Source organism: Lissotriton helveticus, chromosome 1_1, assembly GCF_964261635.1.
Source record: "Lissotriton helveticus chromosome 1_1, aLisHel1.1, whole genome shotgun sequence".
Taxonomy (NCBI): Eukaryota; Metazoa; Chordata; class Amphibia; order Caudata; family Salamandridae; genus Lissotriton; species Lissotriton helveticus.
In genome coordinates this window covers 807,918,849-807,946,262 of record NC_136057.1, presented here as the reverse complement: position 1 = coordinate 807,946,262, position 27,414 = coordinate 807,918,849, and the positions used below count along the sequence as shown (strand labels likewise).

The 27,414-nt window shown below is 47.5% G+C and overlaps 1 protein-coding gene across 2 annotated transcripts in view; it reads right to left on the bottom strand.

The window, feature by feature from the left end:
• The window catches only part of DOCK4 (dedicator of cytokinesis 4), a 1,604,094-nt gene that overhangs the window by 835,978 nt on the left and 740,702 nt on the right, over positions 1–27,414 (bottom strand). For both annotated transcript variants that reach the window (XM_078674485.1, XM_078674490.1), the window contains exon 21: positions 24,012–24,093. In XM_078674485.1, the coding sequence (XP_078530611.1) occupies positions 24,012–24,093 (82 nt within the window). The remainder of the gene's footprint in view (positions 1–24,011; positions 24,094–27,414) is intronic.

Genomic DNA, 27,414 nt, shown 5'->3' with positions numbered 1-27,414 from the left:
TAAGTGCCATATTATATCTAGATTTATGGGTAGAGTACACCAAAGAGTTAGAAGAAAAGTATAGATGGCCTGTATCAGGCACATGGGATGCCGAGTGCATCATGCGAGTAGAAGAAGCATTATGGAAAAAGAAAGCCAGACAGTCACAGAAAGATGCCATCGAGTTATGGCGCAAAGAATCTCATAAAAGAACCGAAAAAGAAATCAGAAAGTCAGAACTAAGTAGAGAATCCTTAGAACGAGCCCAAGAAAGGGAATTAATCGAGATAGGTGAACGAGTCAAAACCGAACAGTCAGACAGACAGAGGCATGCCCTCATTAAGGGTATGTACCCTCTTCTTGCCGAGGGCTTGCCAAAAGCAACCCCGGAGGCATCCAGTAATTTTCCGCCACCATTAGTTCCGACCAAGCTACGTCACACACCAACCGCAGCTGATATTTTTATTTCGTCCTATTTGGACGACACAGTCCCAGAATATGCAAATCCTGTTCCGCCAGCTCCTGTAAATAATGTAAATCCTGCTCCTCCAGTCACCGGAGTACCTGTTACGGTACCCCCGGTCCAGCCCACGTTACAATTTCCCACCGCGCCAGCACGAAGAGTATCAGTCGACGATTCCAATATAGGGGCCGCAGGAGGAGGTCCTCCTGGTACCCCGCCACCACACCAACGAGTAACGTTAGTCGAGTTACATGAACGTGCGTTACAGCGTACGCCCAAATATAAGTCCGTTGCAGATATCCGACGAGCCCTTACTGAATGCCGCTATGATCCAGTTGCAGGTGATGATAGTACAGTTATATATTCCATCCGTGTAAGACGGGTGACCGGGTATTTGGACACCCTACCGAATATGAAAGAAGATCTAGACAGAATATATCGTTTCATCCGTACAGGGGATGATCCAGAAAGTATTGGCGAAGCCATGTCTCAAAGGAAAGCTGAGATCCAGCTCATGTTATTAAAGTTTTTGATTAATTGTTTAATAAGAGAACAAGATTACCCGTCCAAAGATCCGAGTGAAATGAGAATCCTGACAAGGTGGAGTGATAATATAGCCGAGGGTAAACACAGAACTGTCAGTAGTATAGAGAGTATGTACAAGAGAATTCGTAAGGAAATAATAAAGTTACACGAACAACGTAAAGCAGCACAAGTAAGCGAGAAGGAGAATGACTCTTCTACTGAAGAGGTAGACGACGAGAATCCCGCCAGAATAGCGTATGTAGGAAAATCTAGATTTCCAGACCGCCATTTACGCCTAGAACACAAGAAAATCTTTCATCATCCAGCACCAGAACAAGGTTCTCTAGAACAAGTATTTCAAGCTACCGATCATATTCTGAAATCACGAATCGGTTATAGTGAATTAAGTACCATACATGAACAAGAACTAGCCCGATCAGCAGTCCGATGGATTACTGATTCTACCACTTTTCCAGATGAAATAGTGGCACAAATGTTTCTGAAACTGCCCCCAGCCAAGCAACGACTGGTGGGTATGTATATGATCCAGCACCTCATTACTCTGTATGAGGGTCAACATTCTGATCCAGGTCCGTTACACGATGTCCTGAACGAGTTACTCCAGTATAGATGGAAAGGTTTAGGTACCGATTTAATTAGTGTCATTCTAGAACAGCGCCACAAATATAGAACGTTCCTGAACCCGCATTTTGTTCAAGTCTCACCTCCAGAAAGTAAACCGTTTTACATAGACAGACAGAATCCGTTACGAGAAGTACACCCAGTCAGGACAGCGGATGGTGAAATGCAACGAGTGTTTGTTTACACTCCGATTACAAAGATGGAACTCTTAGAGATGAAGAAATTAATTCCCTGTCATGACAAAGATCCAGCAGGGTTCCACCGAGAATTAAAAGACATGCTCCGTATGGGAGAATACACGTATCCAGATATAATTAAAATGTTAAAAGTCCTGTTGCCCGCAGGCATATATGAAAAACTCAAGGAAAAAGAATGGGAGGTGGGAGAGAAAAAGATCGATTGGGCAGTTCTAGAAGCTGAAGATAAGATACGAGTACCAGGTACCGGTCTTGGAGAGAAATGTAAAGAATTACCTGAATTATTGATACAAGTTTTGCCAAGATTATTGGCCACTAAAAAGGAAGACTGGGATGCAATCTCAGCCTGTAAACAGAAACCAGACGAAGACACTAGTGATTTTTATTCTAGATTTGAGAAATGCTTTAGTATTAACAGTGGCCTCAAGACAAGTAGCGAGTCATACCCTCATCTTTTTGTTACTAAACTAGTCGAGAATTCGAGTCCACAAGTTAAGAATCGAGTTTTGAAAGTCGAAAGTACCTGGCAAGCTAGTACCCCGTCCCAAATGTTACAGATGCTCCAGTATCACCAGAATAGAATCAGAGAAGAGCAAGATCATGAAAGAAAACGTATGAAAGACACGAAAATGAAAGTACTAGTTGCACAATCTGTTCCTCAAGACAGTCAGAAGAGGGGTCCGAATCAAGCCAGTCATCCTGCAGCTCCCGTTAAAGGGACCTGCAATTATTGTAAACAGCCAGGTCATTATATAAACGAGTGTGCAGTTTTGAAACACAACATAGCTACCGGTAAGACTAAAGAAAGACCACGTCCGCCTAGACAAGAACAAGTTTCACAGACTTCTCAGCCACAGAATGCACAACAGACAGTTCCAGCACCGCAGCCTATTGCTGCAACACAGCATGTTACACAGCAGATGTACCAGTATGCACAGTCTGAGTATCCAGAGTATCAGCCATATTCATGAAACAGCCTAGAGAGGGAGGTAGGCTTGCCTCTCATCGAGATTCCTGTAGATCAAGAAGGTCCCTATGTTCATAGTCAAGTACTAGGGAAAGACAGAAAGTTTCTGATTGATACAGGGGCAAGTAGGACCACCATTAGTCACGCCGAAGTTCCAGGGGCTCCGCTCTCAGGCTCTAGAAATGTTTCCCTTGGATTTTCAGGAAAGCCTATTGTAAACGAGATATCTAAGCCAGTTACTCTAGAAGTAGGTCCATTGTCCCGCACTACTGATCTGTTACTTACGAAGTCATGTCCAGAAAATTTGTTAGGCATTAAGACATTGAAAGAATTAGGTGCAGTTATTTGCTGCTCCCCAGAAGGAATACGACTGTTTCTACGTGACTTCAAGGGTCACTATGTATTACGAGATTTTGATCCGAGATTGTCCAATGTTCCACAGCATTTATGGGCGCAAGGTCCAACTGATGTAGGTTATATGCAAATCACACCCCATCGTGTGACTCTCAAGCCAGGTGTAGTGTTACCACGAATCAGACAGTACAGATTGCCACCTGAGGCTGTAGCAGCCTTATCCAAAATTATTGACGAGCTCATGGCTCAAGGAGTAGTTGTAGAAACTGACTCCAATGTATGTAATTCTCCGATCATTCCAGTCATGAAACGTACTGATCCAAATGCACCCCCAGTATATCGATTAGTGATTGACCTTCGAGAACTTAATAAATGTATTATTCCCCAGTACCCAGTTGTCCCAGATATCTCTTCCCTATTGACAGCCATTGATTCCGAAGCCTCATTTTTTACAGTCATAGACCTCAAGAACGCGTTTTTCAGTGTCCCCATTCATCCAGACAGCCAGTTTCTTTTCGGATTTTGTTTAAATGGAAGGAGCTATAAATTTACACGAGCTCCTCAAGGTTTCACAGAAAGTCCTAGTATTTATAGTCAAGCACTTAAGAGACAACTAGACAACATTCACATGCCAACAGACACTGCCCTGCTCCAGTATGTCGATGATCTACTGATCACAGCCCGTTCTGAACGTGCTTGCGAGCGAGCATCACTTACAGTCCTGTATTTTCTTGCCGAGATGAGGCACAAGGTGTCCCCTTCGAAGCTTCAATTCTGTGTCCAGCAAGTGATCTACTTAGGCCACTTACTGTCCAAGTGGGGTAGGCAGTTGACACCTGACCGTATCCAGTTAATAGCGAGTCTTCCTCAGCCCAAGACCCAGAAGGAGGTACGTGCTTTTATCGGCCTTACTTCTTATTGCAGACAATGGATTCCTCAGTATGCATTTCTAGCCAAACCACTGATACAGTTAACGACACAGGAGGCAGCCGTATCGACTGTCCTCCCTTGGACATCTGAACATACACTTAGTTTTAATGAGTTAAAGAAAGCCTTATGCCAAGCTCCAGTTCTAGCTACACCGAACTACAGTAAGCCTTTTACACTTTTCGTCACTGAACGGGAAGGTACAGCATTATCTGTTCTCACACAAGATCAAGCAGGACAGTACAAGCCTTGTGCTTATTTTTCGAGCACACTAGATCCTGTAGCCCAGGCTCTGCCTGCGTGCCTCAAGTCAGTTGCAGCCACAGCACTAGCTATCAGACAAAGTGATTCCATAGTATTAGGACATTCCTTGACAGTACAAGTTCCACACTCCGTGGAGGTTCTTTTAAACCGAACACAGACTCAGCACTTGACAATTGCACGTTTAACAGGTTATGAACTGACACTGTTCCAGACACACATAGAAATCAGACGCTGCAACGTTCTAAATCCTGCTACACTGTTACCGTCAGTTAATTCGAATCCTGCCACACACGACTGTGTGGAAGTAGTTAATATTATGACAAAGCCAAGACAAGATCTGACAGATATTCCATTACCAGATCCCGACCTGACACTTTATGTGGATGGTTCATGTATGAGAACAAGTACAGGAGAACTAGTATCCGCGTATGCAGTGACTACTGACACTGAAGTTATAGAAACACACCGTATTGACACCCTGTCCGCTCAAGCAGCAGAGCTAGTCGCTCTGACACAAGCCTGCATACACGCTAAGAACCTGAAAGTCAATGTTTACACAGATTCACGTTACGCATTCGGAGTCGTACACGACTTTGGAGTGCTCTGGCAGGAGAGAGGTTTCATGACTTCTCATGGAACCAAGATTCAGCATGGTCTCCTTATTCAAGCTCTGTTAGATGCCATACACTTACCGACATCTATTGCCATCATGAAATGCAAAGCACATACGAAAGTTACTGATACTATTTCTCAAGGTAATGATCTAGCAGATCGCACAGCCAAGCTTACAGCACAGACTCCAGACATTTCAGTTAATCCGACACAGACACATACTCCAGATCTAACTACCTGTATGACAGTTAAGGACCCCACTCAAGATGTCATAGATATCCAGTTACATGCTACTCCCGATGAAATCAAGAAATGGTCCGAACAAGGAGGGGTCCAGACAGATCAGGGATGGGTGACGAAGGGAAAAGCCACATGGTTTCTCCCCGACTCTATGGTTCAAGTCATTATCAATACTGCACATAGTCCAGCACATTTAGGAGAAAAAGCTATGTTAGATAGTATCCAGAACATTTGGTTTAACAAGCATTTACGAGCTGCAGCCAAACAGAAAGTCCGTACTTGTATGATATGTTGCCAGTTTAATCCAGGTAAAAGTGTCCCGGTGGAACAAGGTGGATTCCAGCCCCCTGACCACCCTTTTGAAGTCCTCCAGATGGATTATATTCAGATGGAGCGATGTCGAGGTTTCAAGTATGTCCTTGTAGTTGTATGCGCTTTGTCCAGATGGACAGAAGCATATCCAGTCCCAGATTACACAGCCACGACCACTGCCAAGCAGTTGGTTCGTGAATTCTTCCCCCGCTACGGACTCCCTAGGGTCGTATATTCTGACAACGGCCAGCCATTCTCATCTGAGCTCATGAAACATATTTCCCTTTTGTTAGGGTACCAGTGGAAGTTCCATTGTGTACGCCATCCTGAAGCAGCCGGTCTCGTAGAGAGACATAATCAGACCCTGAAAATTCGCATTGCCGAAATATGTAAAGAGAAAGGTGTGGACTGGCTAGTAGCTCTGCCAGTCGCTTTGTTTTATATGCGCATGGTCGCACATTCCAGATCAGGTCTGTCCCCGTATGAGGTCGTATTCGGCCGCCCCCCTAATATGTGGGGTACACCTAGACCCCGAAGTATTACAGATGTTTCAAGTAATATGCTGACAGATTACCTAGCTTCCTTGATGTCTGCCCTACACTCCTGTCGTTCACAGGTTGCCGCCGCATTTCCAGACAATACCGAGGTGGCACCGCATGAAATCGTTCCCGGATGCATGGTTCTTGTCCGGAATTTTGATCGTTCAAGTCCGCTGGAGCCCCGCTGGAAGGAGCCAAAACAGGTCCTCCTGGCCACCCGTACTGCCGTCAAGCTGGAAGGCAGGAAGGGCTGGGTCCACCTGTCTCATGTGAAAAGATTTTACGGACTAAAGACTGTTTCAAAGAACATTTCCGAGGATTTTAAGGATTGCCAAAGTACTATTCTCAAGGACTGTCCCGCAAAAGACAATGATACAGATTCCTCCCTGTTAGAGAAAACTCCGCAACAGGAGTATAAGAAGAAATTAAGGTCTAGTAAAATAAGTCAGCCAGTTTGATTGTCTAAGTCCTCCCCTAGGTGAAACGGTTAGACCGGTTTCTGACATGTATAAAATAGACCCCCATAGTGAGAGAGTTAGTCAAAACTCAATCCGATGTATCGTTTTTCTAAGTTTCATATTGTTTTTCAGCCTCATGATTACCTGCACAGGTTATGCATTTTATTTGTGTTTTCCAGTTTCTCATGTAAATAAGTCTTCTATTGCTACAGTAGAGCACACGTTTAGTGATCTGCCTTCTCATGAACTATCTTATCGTCTTGCTATGCGTAATAATTCCTTTATCCGCATGTTACATTATTCACACCAGACCAGCAATGCCACTAATTGTTGGGTGTGTGGTCGACTCCCCCCTTTCCAGACACCGAAGGGAGTTCTGCCACTCTTTCCTTATCCATTTTCACATAATGGTTCATGTGGAGCATGGTCCACGTTAACGTCATCCTCAACAGATATGTCTTTTCTTAACAGTACATGTTTTCCAGACAAGCAAGGTCTTCCCCACAGAACAGGGTTAGATCTAGAAAATGAAGTTTACAATTTAGGTAATTATTCTTCGAATTTCATGGTCCTGAATGTTCAGTCTGATACTACTCCAGACTTACCTGCTATGTCAGTACTACCAGTTAAAGGCGAATTATGTGTCCGAAAGAATGGTTCCGTACATGTAGGACATAGTGATTGTACTACTATTGTCAAGTATAGTGACAGTGGGAAATCTATTTTCAAAGCTTCACGTCATTCTTATTTTGTTTGTGGTCAGACCGCATATGTTCGTCTGCCCCTCGATTGGGAGGGAACCTGTTACATTGCCTTCCTACTGCCACCAGTTTTTCTAGCCCCACCTGACTACCATAGGAATTCCCACCTAGTACATATCAGACACAAGAGAGACCTCCCGATTGTCGATTATACTGAAACTGCTCTAGAACAATATATAGATATCAATAAAGGTGTCTTCCCTTATTTAGGTACTGTTGTGAATAGTAAACTGATACGTAGATTAACCAGAACACTCGAAGCAGTAGTGATTGAGACTACTTCTGCTCTAGGTAACTTAACCGAAGAGCAATCTTTTATGAGAATTGTCGTGCTTCAGAATCGTCTCGTCCTTGACGTCATACTGGCCGATAGGGGCGGGGCATGTAGAGTCATCGGATCTAGTTGCTGCATTTTCATTCCAAATAACGCGCCGTCTGTTTATTCAGCTATAACCAGACTCCATAAAATTGCCCATATGTTACACCAAGATCCAGGCACCTGGACATGGTCCGGTTGGTTCTGGAATATAATTTCCGTTTGGGGATGGAAAGTCTTGTCCTTTCTAGGTATTGCAGTAGCGATCATATTCAGTTGCTGCCTATGTATACAATGTGGCCCTGCGATTTGTGGCATCTGTGCTACCTCTTGTATTCCTAGTCCCAAGTCCCGTTCTAAATCCCGTTCCAAGAAAATCCGAGACGAGCAAATGATACTGTATGAAATGATAGATGGTATCATGAATATTGATGTTTCCTGATGGAAACGTAGTGACAAGGAGGGAATGTGGAAAAGTAAATTTTGCCATGTTCTGTGTCCCTACGTGTTCCCCATCCTATGTTATGTGTGCATGATTAATATGCATATGTATTTCCCCATGATCGATTAAAGACGCAATTACAGTTGTGTCCATCTCTAGTATGTCAGTTTCCAGTTCTCGTGAATACTATGAATATCAGGCCTATGTAAAGTTACGTTGCCACGTTTCCCAGTGTGCACGTTATTTCATTGAAAAGTCCCCGTTTCTAGGCCTCAAAAGGGCCCGGACACCAGATTCAGCTCCTGTCTCCTGAACCCTCGCTGAGGAGCGATACAGCCCCCACCTGTATCCTCGACCCTTCACTTACTTCCTGCCCCACAGTGCCCGGCTCGGCCTGGCTCTGCCTGCTAGTCTGCCAAAAGTATGTTATGATTCTAGTTATCAGTCCAACCCTCCTTCTCTGCATTCCTAAGCTACTGAATCGCATCAATAGTTTCAGTCATCGTCTAGCCTTTACATCTCCATGTAAGAGAAATACTGTATTTATGGTCATTTAATATTCTTCAACACGCACTACATGTAGAATGATGCATGCTCCAGTCTTAGAGTCTGTTAGCCTCTCCTCTCCTGACTTTTAGTTTATATCAACATGTTCTCTAAACATCAGATACTAGATAGGGTTTAGGTACATGTCGCCCTGACTCTCCAGACTTCAGTCTCTGCTCCTAGCACAGAGTTCATAGCCCCCAGCTTCTCCTAGTAACACGTCATTGTCAGTTTGCGCGCACCATTAGGTTAGAGGTCCCGGCTCCTTAGGTAGCCCCCTCCAGGTTTCCGCCCCATTTATGACATATTCTGTTACGTTTACATCACATGTCCATGTATACGCCTCCTGTTACACCCACTTTCACCCTTATCTTTCGCGACTGCTATTGACCACACCCACTGCTCCGCCTATCGTATGTATTGTAATGCAACTGTTTTAGTATATATGCTTGTGTACTGTTATTAAAGTTAGCGCGCTCATTCCCTGTCCCCCCTGCAGGGCCCTGCCATCCTGTTCCCGTGCAGGTTGTCCTGTTCCTGTCCTTTATGCTGTATTAAACCTGCAAACTCCTACTACCTCGAATCTTGACTCTTATTTATTGAGCTATCTGTTATTGCTATGTCCAGTCAAACCTAGATCCGGTATTATTTATTTATATACCACACTCCTCCATATTTCCGCACCGGGCGCCCTGGGAGAATTCCATCTCATGGTGATTACCCTGATGGCCAACAGAAGCGCCTGATCTATAAATCTCAGTTTGACTTTCAGCGTTTTAGGGCGATGGCGGGCTCCTATCAGGCAATACTCGGCTGTCTCCTGTATCTGCATGTGTGTGACCTCGCTCAGTGTCTGACATATCTCCCCCCAATACCTCTTCAGTGGCGGGCACGTCCAAAGCATATGGAGAAATCCCGCCTCATCCGCTCCACACCTAGGACAGCAATGGGGAGAGTCTGGAAACATCCTATGGATCCTCCTCGGGGTGAGGTACGCCCGATGAAGCACCATAGACTGAATAAATTTAAATTTTACATTCCGTGACACTCTCCTAGGGTGTTCAAGTACAATTCGCCACAGGTTATCAGGTATTGCCTCCCCCGTGTCCTGCGCCCAAGCGTCCCGTAATGTGGTGAGGGATATCGCTGCACGTGCTCTAATCCCGGTATATAACCATCGCACCAAGTGCCCTCCCGTACCCATGTAGTGCATCAGGTGTACGAGTTCGTATCTAGGTGGTTAGGTCCGCTGTGGCGCCCATGTCGTTCGAATATAGTGGGACACAGTGGCATGCAATAGATCCGGTCTGTCAGAGGTCCCCGTAACCTGTACAAAGGTGTCGTGATCTAGGAGTGTGTCATCTCCGAAAAAACTCCCTATCTCCACCACCCCACTCTCCGTCCAGCGGCGTAATGTCTGTCTCGTGAGTCTCCCCTGTGGTGTCGGGATTCCTAATAGTGGGATGTTCTCTGCATAGGGTGTGACTGTCGCAGTATATGGGAGCGCTTTCTTCCAACAAGTGAGGGCTGTGTGAAGTAGTGGGTGACACGTCCGTGGGATCTTAGTTCTCGGCAATAGTAGACTATGTAAGTCTCCCCGATCTAATCGGTCCGCCGCGAAGCCAATCTCGTGGAGGTTTCTACCCGCCAGCCAGAATGACAACCACTGGAGCTGGCTGACATAATAATAGCCTCGGAAGTCCGGGACTCCCAGGCCTCCCAGTCTGGTACTAAGTTGGAGTTTGCGGAGACTTATTCTCTGTCTGCCTGTCCCCCATATCAGAGTGATCAGTAGGGTCTCTATGGTGTTAAAGACCTGTTGTGGGAGACATACCGGCAGGTTTACAAAAAAGTACAGCAATCGAGGGAGCATGACCATCTTGGCTATCGCAGCTCGACCCATCACAGACTGAGGCAATGAGGTCCAGAACCCAATGCTGCTGCGAAGCCCGGTGATGGCCCTGGTAATGTTACCATCGATCTGGTCCTACATTTTTCCATATATACGAATCCCCAGGTATTTAAAGGTGGATTGCGCCACCGGAATCCGATAGGCCCCGAAGGGCATGGAGGAAGGGTGAGGCGTGTCGCAGAAATAAAAGCCCACCGATTTGTCGGGGTTTATGGCCAATCCCGACGTTCTTCCGAACCTGTGGAATGTGTCATACAATTGGGTATGGTCCGCTTCCAGATCCCTTAGGTAAAGCAACATGTTATCCGCATAGACGGACAATAAATGGGTTGTCCCTGCCACTGGAATACCCAGCTGTTCAGTGCGCTTGCGGAGGGCGATGGCGAGGGGCTCGAGCGCCAGAACAAACAGCATTGGGGATAGAGGGCAACCCTGCCGGGTGCCCCTATGCACTGGATATTCTGCCGAAACATGTCATCCCGTTCGTGCCCAGGCGGTGGGGTCGGTATATAGCAGCTTGATCCATTGCAATAGAGAAGCAGGGAATCCGAAGCGTCTTAAAGCTTCGAACATGAAGGGCCAGGAAAGGGAGTCAAAGTCCTGCTTCATATCGAGTGCGATGCACCCTGCACGGTGCAGGTCCGGCGGTGAGGCAGCCATCAATGCATGTAGGCGTCTCGTATTCAGGGAGGGGTTACGCCCTGGTATGAATCCACATTGGTCTCGGTGTATAAGGGCGGACAGGTGGGGCTGGATTCGCAGGGCAATAGCTTTACTCAAAATCTTGTATTCTGTGGACAGCATAGAAAGAGGTCTATAGTTCGTTAATTCTAAGACATCCCTGTCCAGCTTGGGAATGGAGATTACTAGGGCTTGCATGGTGGACTTCGGCAGGTGCCCTTCCTCAAACGCCGTTCTGTAGATTTTTTCCAGCACCGGCACTAGGATCTCAGCATAAGCCGAGTAAAACTCCACCGGGAGCCCATCCATCCCCGGCGTCTTATTTCTATTTAGGTGTTTAATCGCGGCGCGAATCTCAGATTGTGTAATGGGTCCCGCTATCGCTTTTTGCACATCTGCGGTTAAGGTCGGAAAGGGGAGATCGTGCATAAACTCATCCATTTGCGTCGAGTCATCTAAACTTGTAGGAGCGTAAAGTGCCTTCAGGTGGTCATGAAATGCCGGGTTAATGGCGGATTGAGTCTGCACTAGGGTGCCCGCCGGGGTACGTATTTGCGTAATCGTTGGCGGTTCCAACCTATCCCGTACCAGTCGCGCCAGGAGGGCCCCAGAACGGTCAGCCTCAGTGTGCTGTCTCCGTAGATATGCCTTAAAATCTACAGTACGCAAGGATTCTAACGTCTCTGCACGGTCAATGTATGCCTCCTGCAGGGCCTTCTTCCTCCCCGGATCCACACTCGCCTCACGCTCCAGCCTCTTTAGTTTCTCCTCCACCTCTCCCAATTTCTTGTGAATTTCTTGTCTGGCCCCCACTAGTTGACCTATCGCTGCTCCCCGCACCACTACTTTCATTGCGTCCCACACCACCAGGTTAGAAGAAGCGGAGTCTCAATTGTCCTCCAAGTAGTGTGTTAGGGCGTCCGACAGGGTCGCCCTAAACGGTCCGTCTTCCAGGAGCTGGGGGTTTAGGCTCCAGGATAGCACCGGGGTCGGCACTCTGCCCCAGCGGAGAGTGAGCAACCTCGGCCTATGATCCGAAAAGGTTTTTGCAAGGTACTCCGAGGGGCCAACCGACTTAATCAGGGTGCGGGAACATAGGAGGCGGTCTATGCGGGTGTGCAAGTCGTGTACCGGGGAGTAAAAAGTGTATTCTTTATAGGAAGGATGCAGTGTACGCCAGCCATCAGTCAATCTCCAGCCGTCTGCCCATGTAACGAAAGTGTCAGTCAGCCTTGCAGCACCAGACTCCCGGAGGGGGGGGGGGGGGGGGGGTGCGACCTGTCTAACTCCAAATCCAACACAGCATTCCAATCCTCTCTGAGTATCCAGGGCACGTCCGCCCAGTCTGATAGTGCCAAACCCACCCTATGCAGGAATTTGTCTTGTTCATAGTTCGGGGCGTAGACACTGCCCAGAACTATCAGCGTGCCATCAAGGGTGCCTTTAACTAGTATATACCTGCCCTGATCATCTATCCTCATCTCTAGTTCTTCAAAGGGTGTCCCATGGCGAACCCAGATAGTTGCCCCTCGAGAGAAAGCGGAGTATGTTGTGGAGTAGATAGTGCTCCTCCACTTTTTTCTTAACTTGTGCACTTCCGATGTCGTGAGGTGTGATTCTTGTATAAAAGCTATTTGTGTCTGCTGTCTAAGGAGAAAGGCATGGACCCTGTGACGTTTCTGTACTGCCCCCAGACCCCGCACATTCCAAGTGACAAGCTTGTACGATCCAACCTGCTCCGCCATGATCTTTTGTTAACAGGTCTATCGGTACTGTCAGTCGTTTACAAGGATCCTAATTGTTGAGCGCCCAGGAGAGAACACACCACAAAATATCTAACAATGACAGAACCAACGCGGCGCAGCTGTATAACCCAACTGAGCCCAACATAAAACATTGTAACAAAGCAGTCCAAAGTCTTGTGCATTCGCCATTGGGGGGGCGGCCAAGCACACACACGATCATGTTGTTGCCGTCATCAGGCGCTGCCGGCTCGACGGCAGTCCAGCCAGAGAGTCTGTTGTACCAATCATTACAAAAGGAATTCAAAACATTGCCTCGGGATAGTCAATGGGACTCCCTCCGCACCTCGTAGAGTCATACCCTGTATACGGCATTCACCCACAAGCCGTTATCATTATAGAGCCACCTGGCGTTCTCTAGGGCCCTTGCCTACCTCCCGCCTTGCATTTTAGGACCCCCCAAAGCTCATACAGGGTTCATATTTAGCGGTGTAAGAAAAGGATACAGTGAAGTGCATTCGAGAGAGCAGTCTCAGGACGTCTCAGCTATTCAGTTAATTATCCATCAGCTCATCCGCAACTTGGGGAGTGACCGTGGGGAAAAGGACCACACTGTTCTCCGAGTCTGAGTGTATCGTGCCATCCGCAGAGTCCGTAAGTATTCTCGTAGCATCTTCTCTGAAGTTACCGGCCACCGCTTGCGCCTCAAGCTGGTCTTTCTGCTGTTGTGCCCGGCGCGGGGCCTGTCGGTTCCTGTCCTTCCCCACTCTCGGGGACCTCCCGCTGTCACGGTCTGAATCCTCTTTTGAGCACCCGGTATTATCCAGTTGAGATCCCGCCTGGCTACCATCGATGCCCATCACCTCCAGCCATTCATCAGCGTCAGCGGGGCTTTCAAAGAAGTGGGTTTTCTTTCCGTATATTACTTTCAGGCGGGCGGGGAAGAGGAGGGCATATTTCAGCTGTGCCTTCCTGAGTTTCTTTTTGACCTCCAGGTACGACGCCAGCCGCTTCTGCACCATATTAGTATAGTCCGGGTAGAGGGACACCCTTTGGTTCTCGAAATGGATGACGGATTTCTCCCTGGCTCTCCGTAGCAGGGTGTCTCTATCCCAATAATTCAAGATCCGAACTATTAAAGGGTGCAGCGGGCGACCCGGTCTGGGCTGACCAGTCGGTATCCTGTGAGCACGTTCCACGCAGAAGTGTGGAGAGAGACCATCGGCTGCAATCTGGTCACGGAACCAGCTTTCCATTAATTCCTCTGCTCTCGACCCCTCGCAATTTTCCGGCAGGCCAATCACCCTTATATTGTTGCGGCGATTTCGCCCTTTTGCGTCCTCCACCCTATCCAGAAGGGAAGTGACCTGGGTCTGCAGCTCCCGTATAGAGGTAGTATGTTCCGCCACAGTTGGTGTAATGTCTGCAACCTGCAGCCCCTGGTCCCTCACCCTCTCCGCCAGTTTGGCGTGGTCCGCCTTAAAAAGAGAAAAGTTAGTGGTGAGGGTCCCCAATTGTTGTTCCATCGCCAGCCTAGAGTCTCTAATTTCCTGCAGGATAAGGTCGAGTTTGTCCACTTGCTGTGCTACTGGCTGCGTCGGCTCTCCACTCCCGGAATGGCCACCACCATCCCCCGCTCCAGTCTGTAGGTGGGTCCCTTCTGGTTCGCCTGGCCCCTCGGCCTGTTTCGGGCCTCTACGCACCATGGCCTCCCAGGACCGGCGTCACCTCCGTGTAGGACTCTGTGTCAACTCCGCTCACGCGGGACGGGTGTCTCGCTCGAGCCCTCGTGGGCGTCTATCTCCTGGAGCGGTCAGCCACACAACAGTGCGGATCAGGGGGGTCAGCACAACCCACACTAGGTCGAATCCAGAGCACAGCTCCAAGTGCCCGCACCTCCTCTGCTGTCCTTCCCCGTCCAACGCTCCTCCGAGGCCCACTCGCCCACGGTTCGTCGAGGAGAGCAGATCAGCAGCAGCCCCAGGCACCCCCCCTCTGCACGTCCCGCGATATCAGGGGGTCCCGCGCTCTGCCCCAGGCCCAGCGTCTCCCCCTCACCGGTGAATCAGGCGCCTCAGTGCTTCCACTCCCCCACCCCCTCTTTATGGGCAGTTCTCCCCTCCACTGCAGGGCCTCTAGAGGAATGGGGTGGGGGGGAACACAGGGCCGGGGAAATGTCTCGCCGCCGCAGGTCCACTTCTCGTAGCCTCCAAAAGTGTCTCCGGGTCTCCGCGCCCGGCCGTCCACCAAGCAATCAAAATGGCGCCAATGGGGAGTTTCAGGTGTCCCCTATACACACCTCAGCCCCGCGACGTGTCTTCTCCAGGCCCCCACTCATTTCCTTCACCTGCAGATCGGTGGCCCGTTTCACGGGAAAGTAGCGGGCCCTCCACTCACCCCCGCCGCCAGCAGGTCCGATCTGCGGCCGTTATTCGCGCAGCAGGAATGGCGCCAGCCAGGATCCTCCCTCCGTCTCCCGGTCGGCCAGTCTCTGCGCTTCTCTCCCTCAGCAGCAGCACCTCCGCCGTACACAGGGTGCAGGCCAGATCTCAGGCGGAGGGAAGCTGCCGCAGTGTCCGCCGTCTCCGCAGGAGGCCCACAGCCTCTCCCCAGCTCTACTCCGTCCGGACCTTGGCCGCCTCTCACAGCCCCGCCGCCGGCCGGCCGGGCGCCTCCTCCACGTCACCTTCCGGCTTCTCTGCGTACTGCCCACAGGGAGGCCCCTTGTGCTCCGGGGCCAAAGTGTGCTCAGCCGCACCCGGAACGGTGCCCAAAACAGCAGCTTAGCTCCTTCTATAGCCGCTGGGTCGTTAGAGCTGCAAAGGTCTCCCTCAGCACCGCTTTTACAGGATTTAGCTCTCGGCCGGGCCCGGAGCTCTAGCAAGCGCCGTCCGCCATTGTGGCTGTTCGGCCACGCCCCCCCATACATATAATGAGCCATAACCCTTTATTCTTCTTCGGAATCAGAAAGTAGCAGGAATAACAGCCACTCCCTACTTCTGAAAACCAAGACCCTCTCTATAGCCTCCTTGGCCAGGAGAGCTGTTACTTCCTCTTTGAGCAATTTTAAATGCCTCCGCCAGTTGTTCTTATATTGGCGGAATAGGAGGAGGAAAAGAAAGGAAAGGCAGAGAATATCTCCCCTAAATGAGCTGCAAGACCCACTTGTCTGATGCTATGGACCTCCAGTGGGGGAGATGATGATAGATTCTCCCTCCCACTTGAGTGGTATGGTCTTGCAGAGTCAGTCCAGGAGTGCTTTGAGGCTGGGGCTCCTGAGGGGAGGGTGGCTGATGAATTATGGCTTCAATTCCTAGGAAGGAATGAGCCACGTCCACATCCCCGCCCAACTTAGGAAGTCTGCACAGGACAGTGGCTGGGATAGGGCTCACACGGCTGGAACCTCCTTCCATGGCCACAGAAGGGGCGAAAGCTAGACTGCCATGAGGTGTTGTAGAATGGCCCAAGGATCTGGCTGTAGCATAAGAATCCTTGAACCGTTCCAGGACCGAGAATGCCTTCTCACCAAACAGACAGGAGCCATCAAAGGGCATGTCCTTCAAATTAGCCTGGATATCGCCCGACAAGCCATATGTTCTAAGCCAGGCGTGGTGTCATAAGGCCAACGTCCTGTGAAGTCCAAAACTGATGATGAATTTTGCTGCATCTCTCCCGTCCTTAACTTCCTGGGAGAGCACAGCCCGGGCCTCTTCCAGGACCTGTGGCAGCACTTGCGCAACAGTCTCCAAAAGGGAATGGGAGAAATGGCCCAATAAGCATGCTGTATTCACTAACTGCAATGTCAGGCTGGAGGAAGAAAACATCTTTCTTCCCAAGTGATTCCAACCTCTTGGATTCCCTGTCCGGAGGAGCGGAAGGGAACGCGCCTATGGAAGTGGAAGCCTGCACCACCAAGCTTTCAGGAGTGGGGTGTTGGCTGAGGAGCTATGAGTCACCTGGAGCCGGATGATGATGGCGTGCAATTGTCCTATTGACAAGATCCCCAGTGCTAGGCTTGGACCACGTGCCTAGTAGGACATCAGTAAGTGCATCAATGAAGGGCAACAGTGGTTCAGAGGTGGAAGCCCCAGGCTGAAGCACTTCGGTCAGGAGATTAGTCCTGACCTGCACAGAGGGCAACACCAGTCCAAGGACCTCAGCTGCCCTCCTTACCACTATGGCATAGGAAGCCCCCTCCTCCGTAGCCACCGTTTTCAGAGAGAGCATGCCATCATCTGGAGATGTGTCTAGTTCACTGGCTTCCCCAAGTTTCTCATTCCAGTCCACCTGCTCTGCAGACATGTCCTGATGTTCTAAAGGGTCCACAGACCCCTCCCATTCTTCTCCCGTGCCTGAAACGCCAAGAAGATGCTCAGAAGACAACATAGAACCCCTGGGTTCTAACAACGCCGATCCGACTATGTCATTGGGGATAAGGATCCGTAGGCACTGACTTTCTATTCCGACATTGGGGAAGGTCGCGCTGGCACGACCACCGCAGTCCCGGATCCGGAATTGGATCCCCAAGGCCCAACCAGTGCTGTGGCCGGAGCCGATGATGTCGAATCCGATGGGTCCCTCCCGACCCCGTGTGGCCCGAATGCTCACCAGAGGGGTCAGCCCGATCAAATACACAATGCATGGACTCGTAAAACTCTTCAATTTGAGCGGTGTTGCTCCAGCTCCCAGAAAAGGAGGGAGGCGCGAAGTCGACCCTGGCTCCTGCTCCACAAAACCGTGCCTAGTGCGTCAGTGCTCCTTACCTCTCTCGTTGGTGGACGACAGCCGAGGTGAAGATGAAGTCAGCTTAGACTTCTTCTTCTTCTTGTGCCTCTTCCCAGAGTGTCCGGAGGACCTAGAGTGGGAGGAAGAGGACTTGCTCTTTTTCAATCGAGACCAGGATCTCCGCAGTCTCATTGGATGGTGTCGACTGCTGGGCTGCAAGAAGCTTCATAGCCCACTTCTTCAAGGCCTTCGGAGACAAGGCCCGACAGTCTGAGCACAACTTTTGTTGTGGTCGCGCTCGAGACACCAAAGGCAGACGAGGTGGGGGTCAATAACTGGCATGGTGCGGTGACAGGTCCCACACGGTTTAAAACCGGTCTTTCTTGAAGACATCCCTCAATACATGTTGGGAAAAAATATTGAACAGAGGGGTAGTTCTTTATGGATCAGCGCTTAACTTGCACGGAAAGAAATGACGGACGTCCACACGTCTGGGTGGCGCCTATATAGGTGACTGTGACGTCATAACCAACACCAACAACGACACGAGGAGCAGAATGGAGCCACCCAATAGTGTGTGCAAGGGGTACTGCTCACCCAAAAGTGTACGGATCCAGCCACACGTCTGGGAAATTTTAAGGTAAGGAATCTGCAGCTAGAAGTCTCTAGCAGATACCGGTGTCAATGATAATTACAAAATCAGTACCTCTAGAGCTGGAGAAAGTACAAATAAAGGAACAACAAGCAGAGCCTGTGGCATGGGAGTTTAGTTCTGTCCCTGTACTAGAGACACATCAGGAAGACTTACCATGTACTCAGTTGGTGCCAGAGGCAACCAAAACCATTTTGAAGATCTGCAGCATGGCCTCCTTGAAGGTTTCAAATTGCTATGGCGTTGACAATGACCCAGGGAACTGAGTGTAGCAACTCCAAATTTAGAAATTGGATGGAGTTGGATGCTGAATTCAAAATCAGTTTTTTTGATTGGCAACAACATTGTCTCTCTAAAGAACAGGAGCATTAAGACATCAAAAAGCTTCACTTTTCTTTCCTGTACTTCTATTTTAACTTGTTCCTCAACTTTTCCTTCACTTTAAACTTACGTGATGAGGATGACCAGGAACAACCTAGCTTCTCGTGTTCTACAATGAGGGGCTTCACCTTCCACTCCTGAGGGACTTCAGGTGCAACAGGGCACATTTTGTTGCATGACTGAGAGTTGAGTTTGATGTTCGGGTACCATGAAAAGATGTTATGTGGGTCTATCACAAACACCTGATTGTGGCATGTGCAACATGTTTTAACCTTGACCTACTGACTGAAAACATCCTGGCACAGTGCCAAGAATTCACAATTTGGAGGACTTCGATGAAAAAAATGTAATTGGCAACAGAAGAGCTCCAGATCCATGAAGGCATGGATAAAGAGTATCTCTTATCATCATACAGGGATGGTGCTCTAATGGGGCTCTGTTGGACTTGGCCCTTTTTGCAGGGTCATACCAAACTTTTTGCCTTCCTCCTGTATTTTATCTGATCTGTTGTTGGTAGTTTTATGACGCTGGGCACTTTATTACTGCTGATCAGTGCTAAAGTGCATGTGCTCTCTATGGTAAACTTGGTAAGATTGGACTACACCTGTTTGGCATATTTAATTTACCTATCAGTCCCTTGTACAGTGGTATCCCATATACCCAGGGCCATCTGGAATATAAATTAAATGCTACTGGTGGGCTTGCAGTGCTGCTGGCACCACCCACAAAAAAGTAGCCTTTCAGACCTGTCTCAGGCCTATGCCACTGCAGGGCCTGAGCACGCAGTTTACTGCCGCTGTAACGTGGCACATAAAGTGGTTGCCACGCCTGTAACTCCCTTTTTACTACATATCAGTCACCCCTAAGGTAGGCCCTAGCTAGCCATATGGGCAGGGTGAGCTGCAGGTAAAAGGTAGGACATGTGCCTTAACTGTGTGGCATGTCCTAGTAGTGACAAATAGCCTATTTAGTTTCTCACTGCTGTGTGGCTGCCCTCTCATAGGGATTCCCTGATATGTGCTTCAGTGGTAATTCCTGATCTGAGGGGTAGCGTAATCAAGTTTGCTATGTTTGGAATAATAGTGACAAATCCTGCTTATTGGTGAAAGCAGATTTATGATTACTATTTTAGAAACGCCACTTTTAGAAGTGGGGACTTCTGTGCTTGTGTCTTAGTGCCTGCCTGATGTGTATTGACCATCTGGTCAGTCCCTGTGGGGGTTGGGGTGTGTCCTGCCCTGCCTGGGTGACTCAGTGCTAAGGTGAATAGGCCTGGGCTGCATTTGGAGTGGTGGGAGGTGTAGCGCCTGCACCTAAACAAGGCTGTGCCTGCCTTCCACAATGATGGCTCCACCTCCCTGTGGTGTGTCTGGGGTCAAGGCTTACACTAACAATGGAGGTTGTTGTGCACTTGCTAATGTAATTGTAAAGTGCTCCCAGAACTGGTTTGGACTCGGCTCAGAGCCCTGTGCCAGAGGAGAACAAAGTCATTTTCACTATAAGTACTGGGGCTGTGACCCCATGTTGTTGAATTGAAGGAACTGCTTGAACTAAGACTGCAGTGTGCCAGGAGGAACTGCCACTTGGGACTGACCTGATGCCTGCTGGGTGGCTGAAAGGACTTCCACTCTACTGAGTGACCCTGTGTGCTGGCCTGCATTTGCCGCGCTCTGCCCTGTGTGACGTTTGGACTTAGCGCCGGGCGAGTGTTTTATTTTTGCAATGAGCGTGTGGTGAGAGCTCTACTTCAAGAACCTGGGAGGAGCATCTTTGGGCTCCGCTCCCTGACCACCACGTGTTGAGAGCGCTGTTGCCATAGCTGAAGTAAGTTGTTGTGCTGGTTGCCTATCCAGCAACGTGTGGCGTGCACCAATTAAAGTTCAGCAGGGGGGCTCTGCTGAAGTGGTCCGTCCTGCTAGGACCCGACCAAGATTTTGCTCCGTATTTCGAAGCCAACGGATGTTAGGCAGGGGAAGCTTGGTTGTGAGCAGGACCTGACAACGAGATTGAGCTGGTGCCTCGCAGCTTCCTGTGCAGAGGAGGAGAACTGGAGCCTAGCAGGCTCTAATCCACGACCTCCCGCCTTCCCCCACCAGTTAGAGGGAGAGGCGGGTCACCATTGGCATTAGGTCCCGCCAGGAGTCCCCAGGGGCGAGGCAGCTGAAGGCTTGACGCCTACAATGGAGCTGTCAGATAAGACAGCAGTCACCAAGGACAGAGGGGACCCGCCGAGAGGTAGGAATTCACGCGGCTCCCGTGTTTCGCAGTCTACGGCGGCTCCAGGAGCTTTTTGTTTGGCTCCGTGGTGAGCGAGAGTCGCCAGTCTTACTGTGAGCTCTCCTAGGCCCATGAAGAGTGGAGGTACTGTGGGGGTATTTATTCGGGGGATTCAAATATTCTGGAATACAGCTGCACATTGTACCAGTTGAAGATGCGGGGGACCACGTGAGACCTCTCCGCCAACGTGAGCATCTTTGTTTTGGGAAATTACCGGGATTGGCCCTAACAGGAGTGCAGGGGGTCCTGCACTTCCCATGTCCTGATGACCTGGGGCCCGCATTCCTGTCAAATACTGTGGATGCTTCACTTGGAGTGAAGCTGTGTCTGCCTACGAAGTGGCATGATTTAGGCACAGAATTGTAGTAGTTGAACCCCCAATTGTGTGAGGGGTACGTGCCTAGTGGCACCGTAACTTATGTGATGGTGGACTAAAATGTGTTTACAGATTACTTGCTGGTGATCCTCATATTTCCGGGCCTGCTTGTGAATTATGTGACTTACCTTGCAGCTTTTGCCCTGATGTGAATATATATGTGGTGTTCTTTTGCCAGCAGTGATTCTACTATAATGTGTGCATGCTGTAGTATCTGCTATAGTGTACTCATGATTATGTGGATGCATAATGTATTATGCTAAAGGCAATCCTGCCAGTAGTTACTGGTTGCCCAAAATGTGATGTTCCATGACAACGGCCCAATTGGCCAAGTGATTTATGTAATCCCTGTGAAGTCATGACAAGTGCCTGGTGGCACTGCTGCCACCAGGCACTTGTCATGCATTCAAATGTGTTTTTATGGATAATACAAAGGCTATTTTTATATAACCTTGTGTGAGTTTATTTTGTGGTGTGCCTAGTATGTCACTGCTGTGTGAGCATGTTGCGCAAATGCTTTACACATTGCCTTTGGGATAAGCCTGACTGCTCTGCCAAGCTACCAAGGGGGGTGAGCAGGGGTTATCTTCAGCGTGTAACTCCCATGCCCTGACTAGAGTGGTGGGTTCTGCCTGGCTTAGGTGCATACCCTAGCCAACTAGAAACCCCATTTCTAACAGGCTCCATGTTCAGAGGCTGGATCAATTCATGACAAAGGTCAGCTGATGCGCAGAAGGTAATGCATGAGTTTCCAGATCCAGTTTGCAAATTGTGACCAAGGCGATTAGGACTATCAAAGCAGAATCATTATTTTTTTTAATGAAAAGTTTCAAAATAAAAACACTTTGCTCTCCTCCAAAGATATAGTGTGTGATGACTTCTTAGAAGGCTTTCCGACACAAAACTGGGAGGAAGATTGGTAAAGGAAGGTTTGTCAAGTTATAACATGCCTTCCAACAGAAGGTTAGGGGCTGTGGTTCAAATCTATACATAATTGGAGGAGGGAAAACGATGGGTAACCTAAGGAAGAGAGGAGTAAGTGGAGGAAAAGGCAGGTTGTCACAAATGTGTGTGGGTACAGTCCAGCCATTACATTTATCTACATCGCTCATCTCGGAAAACGTCCTTTCTTTATAGACTTGCTGAAAACTCATACACAGTTTGCACAATCGGTTATCTTGAGCTTTTTTGTGGCAAAATGGATAATAAAGGGCCAAGTGAGAAAATTAACCTACAGAAGCACCCAAAGTGCCTAGGGATGCATTCACACATCTGCTCAAGTGTGGGGTTCCTCAGGGCTCCTCTTTAAGCCCTACACTGTATAACATTTACCTAAGCCCCTTAGCAGACATTGCCAAGGAATTTGGAGTGTCGATCGTGTCTTATGTGGACGATACCCAACTTGTTGTCTCACTTTCTCCAGAGATAGGCCTATACCAACAACATTTGTCCACATGGCTAGAGGAAGTTGCATGGCGGATGACGAATCATTCGATCAAACTAAACAGAATTAAAATGGAGGTGATGATTTTAGAAAATAAACCAAACCCCCAAGTGAACATACAATGGCCAGAGAGCTTAGGACCACTCCCACCCCTATCTCCCCCATAACGACTCTAGGAGTGTGACTTGATAGCACCTTAGCTATGGAAGCTCAGGCAAAAAACGTACAACTTTCTGTTTTGGAACTCTACGAAAAACCCTTGACCTCTTAAGCACTATCCCAAGGAGAATAGAGGTGCAAGCACTGATCTTGTCTCGTCTAGAATACAGGAATTGCTTATATCTGGGTTCTCCTTCTTAACATCCTCAAGAGACTGCAACTGATCCAGAATGGGGCTGCCAAGATGATTCTCGAACTGCTTAAACACGCCTCAGCAAAAAGTGCATTAGCCACATTCCACTGGCAAACAATAAAAGAGGGGATCGAGTTCAAGACACTGTGCCAGGGTCATACAAGAATACATCGGAAAGGCCCTCCATTGATTATGGACCTTCTAGTACCTTGTATCCCTTCAAGGACTCTAAGGTCTTTGAAGGTGCACCCTTATAAAGGTGCCTCGAATTCAAAGGACCAGATGGGGCGGTAGAGCCTTTTCGTATCTGACCCCAAACTTTGTAATTCTATGCCGGCCAACCTGAGAAATTAAACAAACGAGATCTGGTTCAGGAAAATGCTTAATACTTGGCTATATCCCCACTAGCCATTGAATCGCTATCATGTGCTATACAATTCTACATAGCTCAGTATACAAGCAGAATGATTTGGTTGGCTTTCATACACATCAGTCTCATCATTGCCTCCATGTGCATAAGAGACGTGTATAGCCAAAGATTATATTACCCAGGAGAGCCATTAAAACATGCAAAACAGAAAGTTTTTAACCCAGTTTGAGCTTAACCTAATTTTTTCGTTAAATATTTAAACAAATCTTTTGAAAATGTGTTAATCTTGCATGCCGAAGTGTCACAAAGTGGTCCACAGAAAATCTATTAACACAAATTGAACTAAACATTTTCTAGTGTAATCGCTTATTAATTTATAAATCTGACACCAAATACAGAGCAGAAAGCCCATATGGGTTATATGCATACTTGTTTGCACTCTTAAAAGAAACGAAAGCACAGATGACAACTACATTTGAGAAGAACTTCCTTGACAGTATGAACATTAATATACAAATGCTTTGAGACAGGGCTACTTTTCTTGACTTCTATTACCTTTAGCACTTCCTGGATATGTTCTTGCCGCTCTGCTTCTATTATTCGATCTACATACCATTTCAACACTTTGATGAGGTCCCTGATGTGTTAAAAGAACAGAATGAGAGAGAGAGCAAAGAAGTTTTGTGTAAATATATCGAAAGACAAACAAAGAACAATATTACTACGATCGTATCTTCTACTTTGGAATTTAGATGGATGTGCTCAATCCTGCATAACCTAGACAAGCGTGGCTTGTCTTTCCAACAGCTGTATTTCAGAGCTTTCCTGAATTAAGGGTCTGTGAGTCCTGCTGTATTGCTAGTGTATTCTTTCGGGTTGCAACATTTAAGGTCAGTACTCTCTGAAGGATTGTATGACATAAAAAAGTTGCCAATTACCACGTATGCCTTTATCAAGCATGTTTTTCTTCACATGCCTTGACCACACATATGCCTTTACCAAATATATATTTTATATTTTGGGGGGAGAGCCCGAAAACCCCCTCATTTGTTTTACCTTTACCACCCAATACCCTTACCCACCCCTAAACCCTAAAAATAACTTTTTCACCCAATTTCTTTACCCACCCCTGGGCTCTAAAAATACCTTTACCCACGACTTAACCTCAAAAAAACCTTACCACCCAATACGCTTACCCACTCCTAAAAATACCCTAACCACCCACTACCATTCCCACCCCATAACCCTAAAAATACGCTTACCCACCCCTAAACCCGGCTTACACCTGTCTCTAGTACAACCACTAATATTGTCAAGGGAAGGGATATGTATGTAACTTAAATGAGCACAAGGACTGCATTCTACCAGTCTGAGGAAGGAGGTGCGAGGCCTAACGATCTCAACACTGTATAATTTATCGGTCCAACCTGTGATTAACATCTAGATATGTTATTATAATCCAATCTGTGGCAGAAGATCGAATCAACACAGATATTCAATTAATTTACTACAGCTTTTTTCAGGATTGACTGAGGGGCAGAAATGTATCACATGTAAGCAGAATTGAAACAAAAAAGCACTCACAATCATCCATTACATAGGAAAACTTGTCACCCGAAAGAAAGCACATAGCTCATGAGCGCAAATACACACATTGCTGGGGGTGGGTGAACAGAGTGAAATACTGTATTCCCGTCCACTACGAAACATACTGGCAGGTCAGGTGATGTCCAAGATTTTTCCAATGACAAACCCATGGTAGAAATCCTAGTAAGTATCAGTAGTCTTATCTCAAAGCAGTTATATTCAGGCAAGTTATATCTACAAGACAAACCTTGCTGCCAGCTGCTATCTTTTGCTGTGAAAAGAAATGTGCCCACCAGGACAAAGGAGTGATGCCTTGCAGTGAAGAGAGATATGCGGCACACTCACAAGACCAAAGGAGGTGAGAGATGAGGCTCCAGCTGACCAGCGATGTTCAGATGGAAGACTACCTGTGCCAGACAATGTTCTTTGTGAAGTAAACCATGTCCAAATTCAAGAGCTAAATCTAAATGAACTTGACAAAACCAAAGGCCTAAATAATAAAATTCACCCAGTGGTGAATAACTGCACAAAAGATGAGTAATGGAAATACTTCCACATGCCAAATTCAAGATAGTGAATGGACAATTTTGGATAAAATAAGTGATAAGGGCTCATTATAAGTTTGGCAAGCCTGCCAACAAAAAACTAGGGACTCCAAGGCATTGCCTCGGTTGGGCTCGCCCCATATTACAAGTTCCTTCCAGGGTTGGTGGAAAATCTTTTGTTGAACAGGCTTCCATTGACAAGCTTGAGGCATTTCAGGGAAAATAGATAGTGCCGGCTGTTCTGCTATGGCATGGAAGCAAGACTGATTGGTCTTAATTTTTTTCTTTGACAATGATAAACCACTAAACCTGGAAACAGATTTTAGAGACTGAGAAATTAATATAGGTGAAGGGGGAGGAGGGGATCATTGTTTTTTCTGATCAGCACTGCTATGCTCCGCTTGCCAGTGTCAGACAGAAAAAAAGCATAAGGTGAGTCTTCCAACACCATGACAGTCAGTGGTTGTGCACCAGTTAGAGTGTATAACACGGCTGACGTGAACACAGAGATTCCTATGTATCAAAAAGCGGTGGGATAACAAACTGAAAGGTTGGCAAACAGGATATCTGCCAACTATTGGCAGATGTTCCTTTACCACCAACCACTAAATTAGACACCAGGTAGCTTTGTAAATATCCTACCACTAGAATGACATGACAACCACCCAAGTGATATATATAATATATATATATATATATATATATATATATACATACACAGCTAAAACTTGTAAATTCGACAATACAAATTTAGCATTACCAAGTGTGATGACAATAAGCTACTGGTAAGGACATTAAATTACTGAAAGGCACTAATGGACTGATTTAGAGCTTGCAACTGGATTTCCCACCTGTGGTGCTGGTAGATATGCCTCCTCATTCAGGACAGCCAAGTACAATCCAACATATTTGGACTTTTCGGTCAGGTTGGCAGGTTTCCCCACTTTTCTTTTTCAAACATATTTTTACTGCCATTTATAAGGTATGCAAAGAGGCAGATAGGTTACCAGTAATGTCGTATTTCAAAGTAATGCACATACAAAAATTATTAGGATGTGTATCTTAGGCATGGCATACACCTGTAAATTCACAAACTTCTAGTATAGTATATAAATAATATCTGGAGGTCCCAATATAATCAAAGCAGAATTTGCGTCATTGCAACGCAGTGGTAGGTTCCCATGAAAGTATGAACAGGCACATGCATCAACCATTTTTGCGAACGCAAATGGTGCGATTTGCAAAAATCTGTCGTTTGCGCCCGCAAAAAAGGCATTTGCGATGCATCAAGGTTCAAGTCACTCGAAATTTGAGAATTTGCAATTAATTACGAATTCTCAAATTGCGATTGCATTTAAGGAACCGCAATTGGCGATTCCTTAAAGGTAATGCAAGAACCACTTTAAAATAGCGATTTCGCAACTAGGGGGCGCAAATTACCATGAAGTTGAACTTGATGGTAATTGGCAAAAACTTTGAAAAATGCACCAAAGTGCATTTTTCAAAGTTGTAGGTTACACACACACATGCCCTTGGGGCATGGGTGCGCGCAACATGTGTGCATGGAGCTATTTCAGGGGTGCAAGAGGGTGTCCTTTGGACACCCTTGAAATTGCATGCGCAATTTGAGAGTACCTGTTGGTATTCGCAAACTGCGCATGCAATCTCTCATTCATTCCTTTGGGCCTCTAGGCCCATAGCAATGAATGTGAAGGAGTTCCTTAATTGTGATTCGCAATATGCGAGTCGCAATTAAGGAATGTTTAGGAATCGCTATTTTAATAGCGATTCCTACATGCGTAGGCCTTTGAGAGTCCTTAATTGCG